Genomic DNA, 22,358 nt, shown 5'->3' on the forward strand with positions numbered 1-22,358 from the left:
GCACCCAAAGTGTACAGGCTGGATAAGTAGAATGGCAGGGGTGCAAACAAGGGGCTATTTTGCAGTAGTGACACTTAATGAACTAGACATACGTAAAGCAACATAGAAAGGTCCTAAAAACACAGGGGAAAAGCCATCAACAGAATGAGACCCAGAGGGTAATCTATTTCTGTAAATTCAATACACATGTACACAGTATCATATCTCTTTTAAGGCTCCATCCACATCCACATAGATACATTAACCATACCAAGGGAGTGGCATGTGAGGGAGGAATGCTGGGGGCTAGATGATGAGAAAAAGCAGTGCCAGAGGGGCCCGGCACAGGCCAGTGGGCCAAGCAGACGAGGACAGAAAGAACAACATCCTGCTTCTGACTTCCAAAATTCTAAAAATTATAAAAGAGTTCCAGCTGCTTATGAAAATCCCTGGAGGAGGGAGAACATGTACAGTTTTCAAATACAGCAACCATCCTGGGCCAGCTGTGTGCCTGTGGGGTCACAGGCATTGGATACCCAGTGCAGCCTCCCCCGAGCCCAGGGCTAGCAGTGCTGAATGAGTACCTCATGGTTTTCATGGCCAAGAAGATCCGAAAGGACTTTGAGCACGAGGCCTGCCACCTTGGCACACATGTTCTTCCCTATGGGAAACAAACCAAAGCTAAACATGACATGTCTAAACCCAGAGGCAGAATTTTGGGTCACGTAGACTTGGGGACAAATCTTGGTTCCTCTGCTCATGAGCTGTATGACCTCGGGTGAGTCACATAACCAGTGTGGGCCTCAGTTTCTTCCTCTTTACAACAGAGATTACTATTCATACCTACCTCAAAGGGTGATGCAAAATTAAGTAAACTAATGTATGTAAAGGACTCAGTGTAGCACAGAACCTCAGTGCTCAGTAAACCACCCCAAGTGATGGTTATTACTCTGGTCAGAGCACAGGGTGAGTCATTACAGTGAAAGCAGAATACATTATAGAGCAATGTTCTCCCTCTCATGCACGGATACCAGCATCACGAAGACCATACAGGCATTTTAGTAGCTATAAACGTCATCATAAAAATCGGCCAGGCGTGGTGGCTCAAGCCTGTAATCCCAGCACTTTGGGAGGCCGAGACGGGCGGATCACGAGGTCAGGAGATCGAGACCATCCTGGCTAGTACGGTGAAACCCCGTCTCTACTAAAAAAAATACAAAAAACTAGCCGGGCGCGGTGGCGGGCGCCTGTAGTCCCAGCTACTCCGGAGGCTGAGGCAAGAGAATGGCGGGAACCCGGGAGGCGCAGCTTGCAGTGAGCTGAGATCCGGCCACTGCACTCCAGCCTGGGCGACAGAGCGAGACTCCGTCTCAAAAAAAAAACAAAAAAAAAACTGCAAATAAGGTGATGATGACGAAGAACAGCTAATTCTAATCTGATCAACGTATCAGAAGTTAGGACTTTTGGCTGGGTGTGGTGGTTCATGCCTGTAATCCCAGCACTTTGGGAGGACGAGGCAGGTGGATCACTTGAAGTCAGGAGTTCAAGATCAGCCGGGCCAACATGGTGAAACCCCCTCTCTACTAAAAATACAAAAATTAGCCGGGCGTAGTGGTGGGCACCTGTAATCCCAGCTACTCAGGAGGCTGAGGCAGTAGAATCGCTTGAACCTGGGAGGCAGAGGTTGCAGTAAGCCAAGATCACACCACTGCCTCTAGCCTAGGCGATGGAGCGTGACTTCATCTCAAAAAAAAAAAAAAAAGGCCAGGCGCGGTGGCTCAAGCCTGTAATCCCAGCACTTTGGGAGGCCGAGATGGGCGGATCACGAGGTCAGGAGGTCGAGACCATCCTGGCTAACACGTTGAAACCCTGTCTCTACTAAAAAAGATACAAAAAACTAGCCAGGCGACGTGGCGGGCACCTGTAGTCCCAGCTACTTGGGAGGCTGAGGCAGGAGAATGGCGTGAACCCGGGAGGCGGAGCTTGCAGTGAGCTGAGATCCGGCTACTGCACTCCAGCCTGGGCGACAGAGCCAGACTCCGTCTCAAAAAAAAAAAAAGAAAAAAGGCTAGGACTTTTTGCACATGCTATTCTTTAAAATGACTGAAATAATAGTCATTTACTCAGTCAACAACACACAGTTACATGGTTCAGTCTACAAAGTATACGCAGGTGAAGATGCTTCCAGCAAGTACTCCTGAGTCAGCTATTTACCCAGGGGGCCTTTCTCTCCAAACACTGGATGCTCAGGCTGAGGAAAGCCAAAGCCTAGACTTGGCATCTCTTCTAAAGAAGCTTCTTTCATCCCAGGTAACAATTGAAATGAGATAGTACCTGTACCTGGAAAAGCTAAAATCACTACCTTCAGTGATCAAGTATCTAAATGACTGATCAAGTATCTAAATGACTGATCAAGTATATAAATGACTTATGCCCACAGGAGAACCTCCGCCTCCAGGGCTGGGGCAGGGAAAAGCGTGTGATTCACGGCAGGAAGTGTGGTTTAGTGTCACTGCTATTGCGGCCAGCTTAATCCTATAGGATCTTGGGAACACACTTCTTTGTCTTCAGAAAAGGGGATCGTATTCTTAATTGCCTACCTTTGAACAATGCAATAAAGAGAAATGTAAATGAACTTAGTCTCCTCTTAATGTGGGCACTACATAGATACAAGACATTTTTTCCAGGGTGAGAAGGGATTTTGTCTTCAGGGATTCAACAGCTTGATATCTAGTTGGAAATGCTTTCCACTCTTTTTTCTGTTTTTACTTTTCTACGAGACTAAAAGCAAACCACATCATGCTCACTAGAAACCCAGCTTCAAAGGTCAAGATCTCTTCCCCTTCTTGCAATAGAATGAGGGTTGGGGGGCTGAGACCTGCACTGCGGAGACAGAGGTTCATAAGCAAAGCCACCGAGTACTCCAGCGTGTAGTCAGACAGGCAGTCGGGGTCCTTCAGAGCATCAACCAGCCAGAAGATGAGGCCGTCTTGAATCATCGCTGTCTGCAGGGGGCGCCTGGGAAGAAACAGCCTACTGTAAATAAAAACTGCCAAGAAACTTTTCATGTAAGAGGAAACAGTAGGCTGGGTGCAGTGGCTCATGCCTGTGATCCCAGCACTTCGGGAGGCCAAGGCGGACGGATCACCTGAGGTCAGGAGTTGGAGACAAGCCTGGCTAACATGGTGAAACCCCGTCTCTACTAAAAATGTAAAAATTAGCCAGGCATGGTGGCGGCGCCTGTAATCCCAGCCCCACTTGAGAGGCTGAGGCATGAGAACTGCTTGAATCCAGGAGGCAGAGGTTGCAGTGACCTGAGATCGCACCACTGCACTCCAGCCTGGGAGATGGAGCAAGACTCTGTCTCCAAAAAAAAAAAAGAGGAAACAGTAGTGTGAATGTATATCAGAAAAGACAAACTTACTGAAGACACAGACTCTGAGGAATATTTTTGTTAAACCCATACAATTGAAATAACAAAAATTCTTTACATTTCAGGGATATTTATTAAGGGTTTAAATAAAGATAAGGCGGTAAGGAGGTCTCCTACTTGAAAGTCTCCTTTTCAATATTTAAAATTAGCAGAGCATTACTTCAAATATCTAATAAATATTCATTGGTAGCTTTTGGTTTACTTAACTCAGGAAACAGGACCATAGAAATACTTCTTTAACAAATGTTTTTTCTATTTTTTGTGATGGAGTTTTGCTCTTGTTGCCCAGGCTGGAGTGCAATGGCATGATCTAGGCTCACTGCAACCTCCGCCTCCTGGGTTCAAGCGATTCTCCTGCCTCAGCCTGCCAAGTAGCTGGGATTACAGGCATGCACCACCACACCCGGCTAATTTTGTATTTTTAGTAGAGATGGGGTTTCTCCATGTTGGCCAGGCTGGTCTCGAACTCCCGAGCTCAGCTGATCCGTCTGCCTCAACCTCCCAAAGTGCTGGGATTACAGGCATAAGCCACTGCACCGGCTGACAAATAGATTTTCACCTAAACTCTCTGTAATCCAGGTCTAGGCACTCTGGGCTGCATGAAAATAAAGAAAAAAAGGAGGAGCAAAAGCCTAGCTTAACATCATTTTGATTCACATTTCTATAGAGTAAGTGTAGTTTAATGACCTGGTAAATGCAAATTATAAGGAATGATTTTCCACCCGAAGTCCAGGTGTAGAATCCTACAAAATTCAATACCCCATCAAAATGTGTGATGGTGAATGTCCTCAGGTTAGCCTTAAGAATTGCTGAGACTAAGTGTGGTATCATTATGAGATGCCATCTGGATTAGTAGAAAACTGACATACCACAGAGAAGCCAGATCTGCACATCTCCTGATGAGCAGATTTTGGTGAAACCATTGCTCAGGACAGAACAGCGGAGCCAGTTTATCTGTTCATCCTGTTCTTAAACACTACACTGACCCAATCAGGGTGGCTTATTAGAATACAGTGAAGACTGCACTCTCTTGGTAACTAGCTATCTTCTCTATTTATTGCAGAGACTTGGGAAAACTGCAAAAAGGTTAAGCACATTTACAGAACAAAAAAGCTTAAATTATCATTTGGAGGAAAAGATAAACAGGCAGTAAATATTTGCATTACCAGGAGGAAGTATTTTTTCCACCATATCTTATATCTGTTACTTAACTATAGTTGTTGAATTTCTAAAAACTTCCCCAAAATGGTCAACACTAAGCAAAGTTCTCTCTATAAACAAACAGAAATGGAGTGTTTGTATGCTCTGAGGAAGTAATGACGCTGCAGATTACTTACAGTTCTTTTCAATTCATATAGTTAGAACAAAAAATTTTCATTAGCAGGGAGTTGGCAAATAGTAGATACAAATACCTATCCCTTCCCCCACTAAACACACACATGCTTAGACCATTTCACTTTGTAGCTTCTGGTTATCTGTGAGTCAGTCGAATGTTAACCACATTTGATGGGAAGAAAGTGTGTTCAGAAGAGGACCGACAGAAAAAAGCTGAAGACTCCAGGGACTAGAGTTCTCAAGAAAGTCAAAGAGAACTTCAGGTGATCATGAGAGAATAAAAACTCTGAAAAAATTACCATATGTCCCAGCAATTACTCTCCCAGACGCCAATCCATGAGAAAAGGAAACATATGTCCACGTGAAGACTTGTGCTAAAACGTTCACAGCACCATTATGCATACTGGCCAAAAATGCAAACAACCCAAATGCCGATCAACTGAAGGACAAACAAACTGGTGTGGGCCGGGCACAGAGGCTCACGCCTGTAATAGCAGCACTTTGGGAGGCCGAGGCGGGTGGATCATGAGGTTAGGAGTTCGAGACCAGGCTGACCAACATGGTGAAACCCCCCTCTACTAAAAATACAAAAATTAGCCGGGTGTGGTGGTGCGCGCCTGTAATCCCAGCTACCCAGGAGGCTGAGGCAGGAGAATTGCTTGAACTCGGGAGGTGGAGGTTGCAGTGAGCCGAGATTGCGCCACTGCACTCCAGTCTGGGCGACAGAGTGAGACTCCGTCTCCAAAACAAACAAAAAAACAAAACAATGTGGTGTAGCCATAATGGAGTATCATATTCAGCCACAAAAGGAATGAGGCCCTGACACATGCTGCTACATGGATGAACCTTGCAAACGCGATGCTAAGTAAGAGAAGCCAGTCACAAAAGAGCACACGCTACATGATTCCATTTATATGAAACGTCCAGTACAAGTCAATCGACAGAAAGCAGATTTGTGGCTACCAGGGCCTGTGGGTAGGAATGAGGAGTGACTGTAAATGGGTATGAGGTTTCTTTTTGTGGTGATGGAAATGTCCTAAACCTGGATTGTGGTGGTGACTGCACAACTCTGTAAGTACACTAAAAATCCTTCAATTGTATGTTTAATATGGGGGAATATTATGGTGTGTAAACACATCTCAACAAAGCCGTTAACTGACGACTATGGGGCCAGGTGCGGTGACTCACGCCTGTTAATTCTAGCACTTTGGGAGGCTGAGGTGGGCGGATCACCTGAGGTCAGGAGTTCAAGACCAGACTGGCCAACATGATGAAACCCCATCTGTACTAAAAATATAGAAATTAGCCCAGCCCCATCGGCTCCAAGTCATGACAGTCTAGGCTGAGCCCATGGGGTGGGCTGCTGGGATCATGGACAAGGTCAGAAGGCCCTAACCCTGACTTCCACAGGGCTGCCTCTGACACTCTGCTGGGATGTGCATTCATGTGTGTGGCTTCCATAGGGGACTGGAAGTAACTTGAGGGCTGAGGCTCTATCAGGTCTGATTCATGTATCTGTCTCTAAGCCCTGCACATGCCCCGAGACACAATCCTGCATGGCTGGCACTTGATAATGTCCATTAGGAAAATCCAATGGTGCTTTGAAAATGTCTTCCTCCATCTCCAGCAGTTTCAAGCAGGATAGTTTAGTGGATTAGAGATAAGCTTTCTAGTTCTGTCTTACAGAGTCATCCAACTTCTCCAAAGTGTAGTGGAAAAATACCATCTACCTCCTGGGTTGCCATGGGAATTTTAATTCAATCTGATCTCACAGGAGACGCCGCGACCTACTGCACGATCATTACCTGAGGCTGAACTTCTGCAGGGCCCCGAGAACATTCTCCCTGCTGATGATGTCCTTGTCCTCCTCCTTCAGTCTTCCCTCCAGCATCCGCAGCACCTTTGTGTTCTGGGCAAGGTAGAGGCGACCTGATGATACACCCGAGAGGAAACAGGTGAAAGACAGAAATAATTTATCTGGTATGCTACAAAACCACTTTCCATGAAAACTTACTTTGCACATAACACAGTAGAGTTTGGGTAATTTTATGTTCTAAAAAACTTACTGGGCAGGGTGCACTGGCTCATGCCTACAATCCCAGCAGTTTGGGAGGCTGAGGCCGGCAGATCACCTGAGGAGATCGAGAACAGCCTGGCCAACATGGTGAAACCCCGTCTCTACTAAAAATACAAAAATTCGCTGGGCGTGGTGGCAGGTGCCTGTAAACCCAGCTACTCGGGAGGCTGAAGCAGGAGAATTGCTTGACCCTGGGAGGCAGGTTGCAGTGAGCCGAGATCGCACCACTGCACTCCAGCCTGAATGACAGAGCGAGCGAGATGCCATCTCAAAACAAACAAACAAACAAACAAAAACGTACTGGTTGTGCAAGGTGGCTCATGCCTGTAATCCTAGCACTTTTGGAGGCTGAGGCAGGTGGATTGTTTGAGCTGAGGCATTGGAGACCAGCCTGGACAACAGGGTCCATAACCTCATCTCCACAGAAACGAAGGAAAATTAGCCAGGTATGATGATGCACACTTGTCGACCCCGCTAATTGTGGGGCTGAGGAGGGAGGAACGTTGCTTGAGCCTGGGCAGTTCAGGCTACAGTGAGCCGAGATCATGGCACTGTACTCCAGCCTGGGTGACAGAGTGAGACACTGTCTCAAAACAAAAACAAAAACAAAAACAAAAACAAAAACACAAAACCCCCACAAAACTTATTAAAAGATATTTCTTCCAAAAGTTGGTTTTATTCAATGAAATATCTGATGACTAGAAAAACTACTCTTCTTGTGAGCTAAACATAATTCATTGCTGTGTTCTTGTGGGAAGCACTGTCCTTTTTTTCCATGAAATCCTGAATCCAACAGTCAGATCTACAAGGAGCAAAGAGGGGTAGATGTGTGTGTTATGAGTCCTTAAGTCTTCACAACAGAGGCAGCCAAGGAATGCTTCTGTCCACACTCTCTGTACAAGGCCTGGAGAAGAAGCAGGATGCCATACCTGGGACCCTGTAATAAGCCCAGAATGGTCACTAGCCTGCTGTGGACTTCTGAATTGATATGGAAGATGTTAATTTCAGACATAAGTTTCAACAGTATTATCATATGAATGGTCCTTAGTAACATATCCTGGCGTATCATAAATGTCTGCCAAAAGGAGGGAAGAATGAACGAACAAATGAACAAAGTTTTGGAGTATCATATATTCATAATTTGAAAACTCCCTTTATTCACATTATAAAAAGCTCAAATAAATAAGAACTTATGGAAGATAATGGCACTTTGCAAAATCATTTTAAATTCAGTTATGGGGGCATGTTATTTTCAGAGTTTTCAAATCCTTTGATTTAAGAGGTCATAGTCTTCTGAAGGAAATGGTGCAGTGTTTATTGGCGTCTGCTTTGTTTCACTAAGCTTATTTTGCCGTAATTGTTTCACGTATTTTTGCCTTAAGTAGGAAATTATAGAAAATGCATTCATTACCTGTGATATACTTGAAAGCAATATAAAATGTTGCTATGTTACAAAACCAGAAAGCTTTATAAAATAAAACCGGGAGGTTTACAAAATAAACCCCAAAATTGTCTAAATGTGCTGTGACATAAATGAAAGCAATATGACAACAATTAATTTTCACAAAAGACCTTAGATAAATTAAACAGTAACAAACTGAGGAAGCGTCATCTCCAAGAAACTTGGGAGGAACGCTCATTTTCAAAGGAAAAAGCACACCAATATGACCAAGCTCTTCTCTTTGAAGCAAAGCTGATGTCTCACCTTCTGCCAGTGACGCAAAAGCATTGATGAGCCTGGCCATGTACTGCCGCACCACGTCACTCTTGGAGTGCAGCAACTGAAGCACACTCCGCTGGGGGAAAGAGTCAAGAGGAAAAACAACAAGGTTAAGAAAAGGGAGAGATAAACATATGTCTCCTCTTTGGGTCTGGTAGTTCTCTTCCTCTGCCTGAACTTATTAGAGGTGAAATAAACAGACTAAAGCCAAACATTTCATCTGGAAGCCTTGATTTCCAGCTGAAATTTGATGAGACTTGGCAAAAATAAGTTAAGTCAGATTTCCAAATTAAATGAATTAATTATACAAAGCCCTCAGAACAGTGACTGGCACAAAGGAAGCAGTCCTGTTTGCTGTTACCGTTGCTGCTGTTTTCCAGGTTAGAATGGCAGATCCAAGACACATGCCTAATTTGGCTCCCTCTAAACCACAGTAAAATTACAATAAATGGACCGTTAAAAAAGATAATTCCCAAGGACGGAGAGAAGAGCACGAGAAACAATACCGCCACAATTCTGGAAGTGGGAATGCAGCATGGCAAGAAGCTTAGCAGGCCCAAGAAGGTCAAATGTCAAGGCAGCAACGGGCACTGTGGAATTACCGTTTCCATTATTCATTCCTCAAAGGGCTTAAGAGCTGAAGAAAAATAAAGACGAATGAATGGAAGTTGCTTAAGCAGCAGCTGGATCCCACTCATGTGAGTCCTGCGCACCTCTCAGCACGGGGCAGGGGACAGGGTGTTCCCCTGTGAGGGTGACAAAAAGGGTCTGTGGATGGGGGACACCAGGCAGAGGAGAGCAAGGGTTGCAGGGGTTCTAGAACAAAATGGAGAGGGGGGTTAGTGTCTAAATGCAGAATGAATGTGGAACAGAGGGCCACCCCAAAACTTGGCTCCCAGGACCCTGGCAACCAGACCCTTTCCCTCTAGGCCCAAGATTAGAAGACTATTCTCACAGTGAAATGACCAGCGCAAGGGGAAAGAACGAGAGACCATGAAATCAGAGGTTCCCAGCAAATGGCCCACCCAGATCCCCCTGGATGGAGTTATCCATCGACAGGCCCCACCATCACACTCAATGGCTTTGTAGTCCCCTTCACTCCAAATCTCTCATTAGGAGATCATCAAGGACTACCAGACATCCGAGAAGAGTTTCTACCAGGAGGCCAGAACAAATGGGGCGGGGGCGGGCTTGGAGTAAATGAGACTGTGCAGGGAGAAGAAAACTAAAAATTAAATAAAAATTCATCACTAATATCCTCAAAGATATAAGAAACTGTATTATATCCATGAAACAAGAGAAAGCTATCAAAAAGGAAATAAAAGTTTCAACAGAAGGGTCAGAAAATAAAGATGAAGAAATCTTCTAGGGAGGCTGGGCAGGGTGGCTCATGCCTATAATCCCAGCACTTTGGGAGGCCGAGGTGGGCAGATCACTCGAGGTCAGGAGTTTGAGACCAGCCTGGCCGACATGGTGAAACCCCATCTTTACAAAAATACAAAAATTAGCCAGGCATGGTGGCACACACCTGTAATCCCAGCTACTTGGGAGGCTGAGGCAGGAGGATTGCTTGAACCCAGGAGGCAGAGGTTGCAGTGAGCTGAGATTGTGCCAGGGCAGCAGAGTGAGACAGTCTCAAAAAAAAAAAAAAAAAAAACAGAAAGAAATCTCCCAAAGAATGGAACAAAAAGTAGAAAATATGAGCGAAACTATAAGAAAAATAGAAAACCAGTTCAGGAGGTTCAACATTCAGAGAGAGAACACAGAAAACAGAAGGAAGAAATCCTCAACAAAATAACTCAAGAAAAAGTTCCCAAAATGGAAGCTGTCAGATTGAAAGGGTCCACAAAGTGCTCAAAACAATGGATTAAAATATACCTCATGAAGGACGTCAGTGGGAAACTGGGAAGATTCAATATGCTTCTCGAGAGAGAAGCAGGTCACATATGAAAGATAAAGAATTGGAATAGCTTTGGATTTCTGTTTTAAATTTTTTGAGTCAAGGTCTCACTTTGTTGCCTAGGATGGAGTGCAGTAGTGTGATCACAGCTCAGAGCCTCAACCTCTTGGGCTCAAGCAATCCTCCTGCCTCAGCCTTCTGAGTTAGCTGGGACTACAGGCGCATGCCAACGTGTCTGGTTAAAAAAAATTTTTTTTTTTTCTCAGCTGCTCACAAATTCCTGGGCCCAAGCGATCCTCCTGCCTTGGCCTCCCAAAGTGCTAGAATTATAGGCATGAGCCACCGTACCCAGCTGGCTTTGGATTTCTGAACAGCAAAACTGGAACCTAAAAGACAATGGAGTAATGTCTTCAAAATTCTGAAGGAAAATTATTTACAATCTAGGATTCTATACAAAGAATGACGACATTTCTTGACCATACATGATCTCAAAATATATACTTCATGTGCACTTTTTCTCTAGATGCTATTAACTAAAGGATGTGTTCCACCAACCTAGAGAACAAGTCAATAAATAAGATAATATCAGACACTGGAAACAGAGATCCAATTCAGGAAAGAGGTGAAAGGAATCCACACATGTTTGGTGAAGAGACTCCTGGACAGCAGCTACGCACCAGAATGTTTTCCAGACTAAACTCAGCTGATTCAAGAGGGCGACATATCAAAGGCTGTCATCCCCAAGATGCCGGTTACCATTACACCAATTTCGGTCGAATTTTTGTTGAAGTATAGCATCTACACAGGACACTGCACAGATCACAAGTACAGCCTGATGAGTGTTCTCAAAGTGAACATGTGGCTAACTAGTAAACAGATCAAGAAACAGAACACGACCATCATCCCAAAAGCCCTTCCAGAACCCCATTCCAAACCAAGGGTGACCTCTCTCCTGGCTTCTAACATCACAGATTCATGTTGCTTGGCTTTAAATTTTTTGATAAATGAAACCATATATTATATATTCTCTTATGTTTGACTTTTTCATTCAACAATATGTTTGAGATATTCACCCAGGATCTCTGCTGTATTCCTTCTCACTGCTCGAGGTATCCCATTTTACAAACACATCACAGGTATTCACTCTACTGCTGATGGACATTTGGGTTGCAGCCCATGTTTTGGTTCTAGAAGTGCAGCTATGAATATTCTTGCATATTTTTTAGTGAACATATGGGCACGTTTTGGTTAGGGCTTACTTAGGAGTGGCTTTGCTAGGACACGGGTATTCAGTTTTAGTAAATGCTGCCCATGTTCCAAAGCAGTGCACCATGTCCTAATTTTTAAACAGAGAACAAAATAGCTGGTGAGTCGAGCCCAGACTTATATGCATTTGGACAACCCTGAACACATGCTAGTGAAGTTCTGGCTCCCCTTTCCATGCCCTGCTTTGTGGATTAGCTGTGAACAGTCTTTCTACTGCCACAGAAGTGTTCTCAAGTGATCAACCCCTGAGAACTAGGAGATCAGGTGAGCTTACGAGACAAAATACAGAGCAGCTCACCGTTGCCCTTGGGCATAAATATTGCTGCTGGGCCGGGTGCAGTGGTTCATGCCTGTAATCCCAGCAATTTGGGAGGCTGAGGCGGGTGGATCACCTGAGGTCAGGAGTTCGAGACCAGCCTGGCCAACATGGCGAAACCCCATCTGTAATAAAAAACACAAAAATTAGTTGGGCATGGTGGCACGCACCTGTAGTCCCAGCTACTCAGGAGGCTGAGGTGGGAGAATTGCTTGAACCCAGCAGACAGAGGTTGCAGTTAGTCAAGATCGCACCACTGCAGTCCAGCCTAGGCAACAGAGTGAGACTGTATCAAAAAATTAAAAAATAAATAAATATTGCTGTTGGACAACTGGTACCTGGCCGACCTATCAATTCTGCCAGACGCTCTATGTTTCCCAGGACTGTCTCCCACCTTTGATGACCAATGTTCCCGGAGCGGATCAATAAGTGCTCAGGGAAACTATGTCCAAATGTCATCCCAAACTTTGGTTTATGCCATCTTCTCCTAGCTAACTTCATCTAACACGGGCACAGTCCTGTTTCCTTGCAGAGCGAGGCTGGTGCTTGCTACTCAGCACAAAAGCAAATGCTGTATTATGCAGGATATATACATAGATGGGAAAACTATAAAGAAAAAGCAAGGGGTAGATTAACACAACAGTCAGGATGTGCATGCACACTTCACAGCAGCACTATTCACAGTAGCCAAAAGGTGGAGGCAATGCAAATGTCCACTGATGGAGGAACAGATAGATATGCAAAATATAGTCCATCCATACAATGAAATATTAGCCTTAAAAAGGAAAGAAATTCTGACATATGCTACATGGATGAATCTGAGGACATTAGCTAAGTGAAATAAGCCAGTCACAAAAAGAAAAATACTGTACAACTCTACTTATATGAGGTATTTGGAGAAGTCACAATCATAGAGACAGATAGTAGAATGGGAATTTGCCAGGGACCTGGAGTAGGGGGAAATGGAGAATTCTTGCTTAATGGCTACAGAGTTTCAGTTTTACAAGATGAAAAAAGTTATTTATGGAGATGGATGGCACGTGATGGTTGCACATTATGAATGCGTTTAATACTACTGAACTGTACACTTAAAAATGGGTAAGATGCTTAGAGATATGAAGGGAGATATTTATGAAGTCTAGAAACTAAGAATTCAGCTAAAAATGAAAAATTCAGTTCTCTATAATTTCATTAAATTTGGCTCCATTCAAGTTTTTGGTCTCAAGTGTTGCAGGAAGTCAGGGGCCCTGAATGGAGGGACCGGCTGGAGCTGCAGCAGAGGACCATAAATTGTGAAGATTTCATTTTAATATGGACATTTATCAGTTTCCAAATAATACTTTTATTATTTCTTATGCCTGTCTTTAATCTCTTAATCCTGTTATCTTTGCAAGCTGAGGATGTACGTCACCTCAGGACCACTGTGATAACTGTGTTAACTGTACATACTGATTGTAAAATGTGTGTTTGAACAATAGGAAATCAGTGCACCTTGAAAAAGAACAGAATAACAGCGATTTTTAGGGAACAAGGGAAGACAACCATAAGGTCTGACTGCCTATAGGGTCAGGCAAAAACAGTCATATTTTTTCTTCTTGCAGAGAGCCTACAAACGGACACGCAAGTAGGGAAGATATCGCTAAATTATTTTCCTAGCAAGGAATATTAACACCCTGGGAAAGGAATGCATTCCTGGGGGGAGGTCTGTAAATGGCCAGTCTGGGAATGTCTGCTTTAGGTGGTTGAGATAAGGACTGAGATATGCCCTGGTCTCCTGCAGTGCCCTCAGGCTTACTAGGGTGGGGAAAAACTCCACCCTGGTAAATTTGTGGTCAGACCGGCTCTGTGCTCTTGAATCCTGTTTTCTGTTGTTTAAGATGTTTATCAAGACAATACATGTACCGCTGAACATAGACCCTTATCAGTAGTTCTGCTTTTGCCCTTTGCCCTCGTGATTTTTGTGGGACCCTTATCAGTAGTTCTGCTTTTGCCCTTTGTCCTGTTCCCTCAGAAGCATGTGATCTTCATTAGACCCTTATTAGTTCTGCTTTTTGCCCTTTGAAGCATGTGATCTTTATACCTACTCTTTGTTCTTATACCCCCTCCCTTTTTGAAACCCTTAATAAAAACTTGCTGGTTTGAGGCTCAGACGGGCATCATGTTCCTACCAATATGTGATGTCACCCCTGGCGGTCCAGCTGTAAAATTCCTCTCTTTATACTGTCTCTCTTTATTTCTCAGCCAGCTGACACTTATGGAAAATAGAAAGAACCCACGTTGAAGTATTGGGGGTGGGTTCCCCCAATACTCGAGCTGTAATTCTCAAAGCATCCTGGACCAGCAGTATTAGCATCACAGGAAAACTTGCCGGAAATGAAAATCCATGGGCCCCACCGTAGACCTATTGAATGAAAACTGTTGGTGGGACCCAGTGATCTGTTTTAATGAGACCTCCAGAAGATAACAATGCACATTAAACTTTGAGAACCACTACGGGAGAGGAATGGACCGAGTTCAATTTCCTGTCTGTACAGGCTAGTTTACCTTGGTCCCATAGTGACACAGCATCCATGTTGGGCAAGGAGTCTTTCTGCCCTGCAGATTCTCTGACATCTTAAGAGAACTTCAACTCATTTCTTTTTTTTTTTTTTTTTTTGAGATAGAGTCTCAGTCTGCCACCCAGGCTGGAGTCCAGTGGTGCAATCTCAGCTCACTGCAATCTCTGCCTCCTGGGTTTAAGCAATTCTCCTGCCTCAGCTTCCCAAGTAGCTGGGATTACAGGTGTGCACACCACACCTGGCTAATTTTTGCATTTTTAGTAGAGACAGGGTTTCACCATGTTGGCCAGGCTGGTCTCGAACGCCTGACCTCAAGTGATCTGCCCACCTCGGGCCTCCCAAACTGCTGGGGTTACAGGCATGAGCCACCACACCCAGCCTATTTCTTCTTTCTTTAAAAAAAAAAAAAAATTATTTCAAGTTTGTGAGGTACAGGTGGTTTTTAATTACAGGGATAAGTTATTTAGTGGTGACTTTTGAGTCTTCGGTGCACCCACTGGGTACAGTGAACACTGCCATCTGTGCAAGGTCCATTATAACATTTTTGTTTGCATCCTCATATCTCAGCTCCCACTTATAAGTGAGAACATATGATATTTGGTTTTCCACTCCTAAGTTACTTCACTTAGAATAATGGCCTCCAGGCCGGGCGCGGTGGCTCAAGCCTGTAATCCCAGCACTTTGGGAGGCCGAGACAGGGGGATCACGAGGTCAGGAGATCGAGACCATCCTGGCTAACACGGTGAAACCCTGTCTCCACTAAAAAATACAAAAAACTAGCCGGGCGAGGTGGTGGGCGCCTGTAGTCCCAGCCACTCGGGAGGCTGAGGCAGGAGAATGGCGTGAACCCGGAGGCGGAGCTTGCAGTGAGCTGAGATCTGGCCACTGCACTCCAGCCTGGGCGACAGAGCGAGACTCCGTCTAAAAAAAAAAAAAATGGCCTCCAGCTCCACCCAAGTTGCAGCAAAAGACATTATTTCATTCCTTTTTATGGCTGAGTGGTATCCCATGCTGTATATATACTACATTTTCTTTATCCGCTCGTTTGTTGATGGGCACTTAGGTTGGTTCCAAATCTTTGTAATTGCAAAATGAAAACGTGTGGGTATGTGTCTTTTTCATATAATGACTTCTTTTCCTTTGGGTGGATGGCCAGTAGTGGGATTGTTGGACCAAATGGTAGTTCTACGTTGAGTTCTTTAAGGAATCGCCATACTGTTTCCCATAGTGGTTGTACTAATTTACATTGCCACCAGCAGTGTAAAAGTGTTCAAGGGTTCAGCTCATTTCTTCTTTGTTTTTTTTTTGAGACGCTCTGTCGCCAGGCTGGAATGCAGTGGTGCCACCTCCGCTCACTGCAACCTCTGTCTCCCGGGTTCAAGTGATTCTCCTTCCTTAGCTTCCTGGGTAGCTGGGATTACAGGCATGTGCCACCATCCCTGGCTAATTTTTGTATTTTTAGTAGAGACAGGGTTTCACCATGTTGGCCAGGCTGGTCTTGATCTCCTGACCTCCTGATCTGCCCACCTTGGCCTCCCAAAGTGCTGAAATTATAGGCGTAAGCCACTGCACCCAGCAGCTCATTTCTTCCTAAAAAAATAAACCAGGCCAGGCACAGTGGCTCATGCCTGTAATCCCAGCACTTTGGGAGGCTGAGGTGGGTGGATCACCTGAGGTCAGGAGTTCAAGACCAGCCTGACCAACATGGAGAAACCCCGTCTCTACTAAAAATACAAAATTAGGCGTGGTGGTGCATGCCTGTAATCCCAGCTACTCGGGAGGCTGAGGCAGGAGAATCGCTTGAACCCAGGAGATGGAGGTCGCAGTGAGCCGAGATCGTGCCACTGCACTCCAGCCTGGGTGACTAGAGTGAAATTCCATCTCAAAATAAATAAATAAACCATAGCTGGGGGCAGTGGCTCACGCTTGTAATCCCAGCACTTTGGGAGGCTGAGGTGGATGGATCACCTGAGGTCAGGAGTTCGAGACTAGCCTGGCCAACACGGTAAAACCCCATTTCTACTAAAAATACAAAAATTAGCTGTGTGTGGTGGCGGGCGCCTGTAATCCCAGCTACTCAGGAGGCTGAGGCAGGAGAATTGCTTGAACGCAGGAGGTGGAGGTTAGAGTGAGCTGAGATTGCGCCACTGTAGTGGCAAGAGTGAGACTCCATCTCAAAATATACATATAAGTAAACCACAGCAATTACATATAGTGACTTGAGGAAGAAATCACTCTCTTCAATGGCTACAGAGTTCACTGCATTTTTGACAAAAACCACAGATGACAAAACCCAACACACCTTTCATCAGAGGACACATTCTTATTTTATACATAATCAAGAAAGGAAAAAAACACTGCCAATTAAACTATAATATGCCACTGACTGTCAGATACACCCTAATAGCAAAGATGTTAAAATGGAGAGGAAAAGTGTATCTTCGACTCAATGAAATAACGTTAGAAATAATCAGTATTGACTTTACTCTTTGAATTTGAGTTTGGAAGTTATAACAATATATTATTCAGGTGCTTCATGCCTTGTAGGCTGGATTCAATGCCATTATAAATCCAAACAGAAAAAAAAAAGGCAAGAAAATAAGTCAAGAATATAAGAGTATTTTCAAACTTAACACAACCCTTTCATGAGAGCATTAAGACTACATTCAGAGAGTAAACTGGCAACTCAAAACTCAAATTGTATTGCCTGTATGCACAACAGATGAATGTATAAATCACTTTCCCAGGGTCTGCTGCTATGGTTTAAATGTCCCCACCAAAACTCACATCGAGATTTAATTGCCAGTGTAGTAGTACAGGGAGGTGGAAACTTTAAGAGGACATTAGGCATTAATGGATTAATGCCATTATTGCTGGAGTGGGTTAGTTATTGTGTGAGTAGGCTCCTGATAAAAAGACAGCTTCAACCCCCATTCTCTGTCTTGCATGCTCACTTTTGCCTTCTGCCTTTTGCTTTGGGATAACTCTTGCCAGATGCTGGCGCCATGCTCTTGGACTTCCTAGACTCCAGAACTGTGAGCACAATACACTTGGACTGTTTATAAATTACCCTATCTGTGGTATTCTGTTATAGCAGCAGGAAATGGCCTACGACAGCTGTTTAATCAGTGAGCATTCAGATTATTTGGTACTCCACTCAGTGCACACATTGTGAAGTTTAACCACAGCTTTACATTTTTACAGCACTCTGGATAAAAATTCAACCAAATAACAAAATGTAGTACCCTCTTAACATGTGCCAAATTCAAAATCCTGATCCTCCTCCTGTCCAGTGAAGATTGGTGCAGATACAGACAGGAGAGGCAAGGACAGAAGAGAAAGACCATGTAGTGACTACCTGGTGCCAGGCATGGGGCTAAGGACTTCCCACACATGACTGTACGTAACCATCCCAACAACCTCCCGAGGCAGGCGCAACTCCTTGCCCAGATGAGGAGGTGCCTGAGACTGAGTAACTTGCTTATGGTGACCTGGCTAATGAGTGGTAGAGCAGAGGTTTGAAAGCCAGTTTATTTTACCCCAAATCTCATACTTTTCCCACAGGATCAGTAGACCTATCTGGTCCAAAACTGTACGTAAGTACTGTGTTCAAGACATTTTTCGTCAGGCCCAGATGTAAACAACCTGGATTTGTTTATTTACCTTGTCCCTCCAAAGTCATATTCAGTTTTCAGGACTCATGGCAAGCAGTGAGGTGAGGTAAAGAGTTGGGAATTTGAGAAAAGGAAAAACGGCAGAAAAGAGCTCCAGAGATGATGAATCAAGCAGTTCTAACTTGTTTAGAACTCTTCACTAGAAGCGAAAAGTAGGCCAATGCCTAGGGTGAGCAAAAGACCTCATGAGCTCAAGGCTGACATAAAGTTACAATGCTGAAAATGTGTATACAAATTAAAGCTTCCCTCATCTACTGAGATCATTCCCTAGAATTGAAGGCCGTGGCCGGGATCTGGCCCACCTCTTACCGACCTGGTTGTGGCTATGACAGTCCAAGAGGTCGTTGCTGATGTAGGCCTGCAGAACCGTCTCCCTCTGCTCTCCAGGATGGGATGTGGTCAAGCGCTGGAGCAAGGAGAAACAAAAGCAGCAAGACCTAAGTCTTACCATGGAGAAAAGTTTCACATAGCAGGCGTGTTTTAAATGGCAGTTATCAGTAACTACATATTTAAGCAAACAAAGTAAGTAATATTCAGCTGGGGAGGTGGTGGCAAGTTAACCGGCCAACCAAAACAAGAAACTTTGATGTGGGCTGGGCGCGGTGGCTCACGCCTGTAATCCCAGCACTTTGGGAGGCCAAGGCAGGTGGATCAAAAGGTCAGGAGATTGAGACCATCCTGGCTAACACGAGGAAACCCCATCTCTACTAAAAATACAAAAAAATTAGCTGGGTGTGGTGGTAGGCGCCTATAATCCCAGCTACTCGGGAGGCTGCGGCAGGAGAATGACGTGAACCCAGGAGGCAGAGCTTGCAGTGAGCCAAGATCACGCCACTGCACTCCAGCCTGTGTGACAGAGCAAGACTCCGTCTCAAAAAAAAAAAAGAACCTATCATGTGCTTCTTAATGGGTGACACAGGGAGCCAATTTATACATGTGAACTCTTCAGAGAAGTGAGGCAGCAAAATGCTCGGACTGCAAGTGTGCAGATATGGAAGAGCTCATCCATGCCCAGAGAAGCATTTCTTGTATAAATGGGCTCAGAAGCTGGCCCCTGCAGGAAATGCTGCCTAATAACCAGCACAGGGGAGCGTGAGTACGGTGGGGGATAGGGAAGTGAGGTCTAGCTCAGGGAAGTACAATACAGGGCACAGTGGCGTGGGCTCAGTGGGAGGAGCCCAGGGCTGACTGCCGAGCACTCTGAATGCATGCTCTGCCAACAAATTCACTCTATCCTATCCTATAGGGAATGACAGAGTGATACAGTGCATGTGCCTATGCGTGTGTGTGCATGTGTGCGTACGTGCACACGAGTGTAGAGGTAGCTGGCTAGAATTTTGTAGATTTTAGAAAGCAGTAAGTCTGTCATGTTGCTACAAGTAAAAATTTATGCAGTGTCCACAGAGCTAGTATAATGGCTGTGTGTATGTGTGCACATGGGTGTGTACAGGTGTGAGGTGGGATATGAATGTAACAGAGTGAACAAATATCCTTGTTCTTTCAGGAAAATCCTACTAGATAAAAATCCTGAGGCTGTAAGCCCTGCTTCTAGCCAAAGAGAAGATGGATGTGCAAGGAATATGCTGGTTCTTAGCATGGGCAAGAGCACAGGCCAAAGCATCAGACGCCCTGGGCTGGAAGGAGAGCCGGGAAGGCCTCCAGAGCAGGCACTGCCAACAGACGTGACCATCATGGCCAGGGTGTGCCTGGAATGTCACACTGGGGTGCTGCTACCCTTCTGTTGAGTTCACTGAGTTTGAAGCAGGGGCAAGAAGCCGGGTGGGGGCACTGGAGAGGGACACAGACAAAAACATTAGAAACCTGTTCACCTTTCCTGGTTATTATGTGAGGATGTCACTCTCTCAGCAAAGGAATACCCTGTCTCAGCAAGAGGCTCAGGAGTAGCACGGACTGAGAGGAAGTGCAGTGTCAGTAAACCAAGAGCCGCATAAAAGATGAGTTTGAGAGCTTGAGCAGAGAGAGGCAAATGGCCAGGGAGGAGATGGCCACTGTGGATGACTCATGCTGCCCCACCCACTCTAGTCCTGACCCAAACAAAACCAGAGCAGACATCACTGCTTGTCCATAGGACTCTTCCTGTGGATCCTGGATACGTTCGAGTCCTCAAGACATACTTCAGGAGGCACTATCATAGAAGCATGCAAGTGAGAACTGTTTTTGTTTTTTTTTGTTTTTTTTTGTTTTTTTGAGGCGGAGTCTCGCTCTGTCGCCCAGACTGGAGTGCAGTGGCGCAATCTCGGCTCACTGCAAGCTCCGCCTCCCGGGTTCACGCCATTCTCCTGCCTCAGCCTCCCGAGTAGCTGGGACTACAGGCGCCCGCCACCTCGCCCGGCTAGTTTTTGTATTTTTAGTAGAGACGGGGTTTCACCATGTTAGCCAGGATGGTCTCGATCTCCTGACCTCGTGATCCGCCCGTCTCGGCCTCCCAAAGTGCTGGGATTACAGGCTTGAGCCACCGCGCCCGGCCTGTTTTTTTTTGTTTTTGAGACGAAGTCTTGCTCTGTTGCCCAGGCTGGGGTGCAGTGGCCAGATCTCAGCTCACTGCAAGCTCCGCCTCCCGGGTTCACGCCATTCTCCTGCCTCAGCCTCCCAAGTAGCTGGGACTACAGGTGCCCGCCACCTCGCCCGGCTAGTTTTTTGTATTTTTAGTAGAGACGGGGTTTCACCGTGTTAGCCAGGATGGTCTCGATCTCCTGACCTCGTGATCCGCCCGTCTCGGCCTCCCAAAGCGCTGGGATTACAGGCTTGAGCCACTGTGCCCGGCCATGTGAGAACTGTTTCTATCCACAGATGGGAAATTGTTAAGGATCCTTATGCCAAGATACCTTGAAATTCGGGGGTCCATGAAGGTGTCTGATGCTAATGAATTAGAATGGACTGTTCAGTGAAAGAACTGCTGGCTCAATCAGTGTTGGCTTGAGTCAGCAGTTCTCACAGTGTGGTACAGAGAACCCTGAGAGGTCCCCCAAGCCCTTTAGAGGGTCTGCAAGGTCACAATTTTCATAATACTAAGATATGACAATGCCTTTTTTATGATCAATCTCTGGGAGGCTATATGAAGTGTGATACTGACAAACACAAAGCAGATATAAGAATCCACCTGTCTTCCATCAAGCCAGACATTAAAGACAACTGCAGAACAATGCTGCTTTTCTCATAATTTTGTTGTTTGGAAAGTAGCATTCATCACAAAAAATGTTATTTATGTTAACATGTCATTCATTATTGCTCATTTTAAATGAATTAATAAACATATATTTCAAATCTTCAGCGTTTGTTGTTTTTTGGTTTTTTTTGAGATGGGGTCTCACTCTGTCGCCCAGGCTGGAGTGAAGTGGTGTGATCTTGGCTCACTGGAACCTCTGCCTTCCGGGTTCAAGCAATTCTCCTGCCTCAGTCTCCTGAGTAGCTGGGACTACAGGCACCCGCCACCATGCCTGGCTAATTTTTTGTATTTTTAGTAGAGATGGGGTTTTGCCATGTTGGCCAGGATGGTCTTGAACTCCTGACCTCAGGTGATCCACCTGCCTCGGCCTCCCAGTATGCTGGGATTACAGGCTTCAGCCACCATGCCCTGGTAAAACCTCTCAGTTTTAATTTCAAATGCTGTAAATATTGGTAGACAAAATTCACATAAATGAAAGCTCTCTGAGGTCCTCAGTAATTTTTGAGAGTGGAAAGGGGTCTGACACTAAAAAGCTTGAGAATCAATTGCTGACTTCAACTGCACTCAATCTGAACACTAGGGAGAAAAGTAACGATGGGGACCAGGCCACTTCCTTTAGGCCTTGTGAGCAGGAGTTCTTTCCTTGGTGCCTCTCCAGGGTGCCCACACGGCAGTGCCTGGATACAGAACCTCTGTGGGACTGTGGGCAACCCTGACTCCATGCACTCACACGCGGGCCCCCACAAGTAGAGTGGGGCTCATGGCCAGGAAAGGGCTACACGCAGGTGCAGTCTCTCAGGCCTTGAAATTCATTTACCTAACTCATTACATCACAATTGCCGTAATATAGGAGTTTCTCAAAGGAGGCCCAGGCTATCTTCAGAAGTGGCTTTTGACTTCCGTTCTTGGTGTC

The 22,358-nt window shown here is 45.2% G+C and overlaps 1 protein-coding gene across 2 annotated transcripts in view; it reads right to left on the bottom strand.

Annotated features, from left to right (window-relative positions):
* Positions 1-22,358, bottom strand: part of ARMC9 (armadillo repeat containing 9) — a 188,546-nt gene that overhangs the window by 102,650 nt on the left and 63,538 nt on the right. For both annotated transcript variants that reach the window (XM_033229873.1, XM_033229874.1), the window contains exons 12-16: positions 18,572-18,664; positions 8,530-8,620; positions 6,553-6,676; positions 2,858-2,997; positions 564-640 (exon numbers count right to left, since the gene is read on the bottom strand). In XM_033229873.1, coding sequence (XP_033085764.1) covers positions 564-640; positions 2,858-2,997; positions 6,553-6,676; positions 8,530-8,620; positions 18,572-18,664 — 525 coding nt within the window. The remainder of the gene's footprint in view (positions 1-563; positions 641-2,857; positions 2,998-6,552; positions 6,677-8,529; positions 8,621-18,571; positions 18,665-22,358) is intronic.

Source organism: Trachypithecus francoisi, unplaced genomic scaffold (genome assembly GCF_009764315.1).
Source record: "Trachypithecus francoisi isolate TF-2019V2 unplaced genomic scaffold, Tfra_2.0 Lachesis_group13, whole genome shotgun sequence".
Lineage (NCBI taxonomy): Eukaryota > Metazoa > Chordata > Mammalia > Primates > Cercopithecidae > Trachypithecus > Trachypithecus francoisi.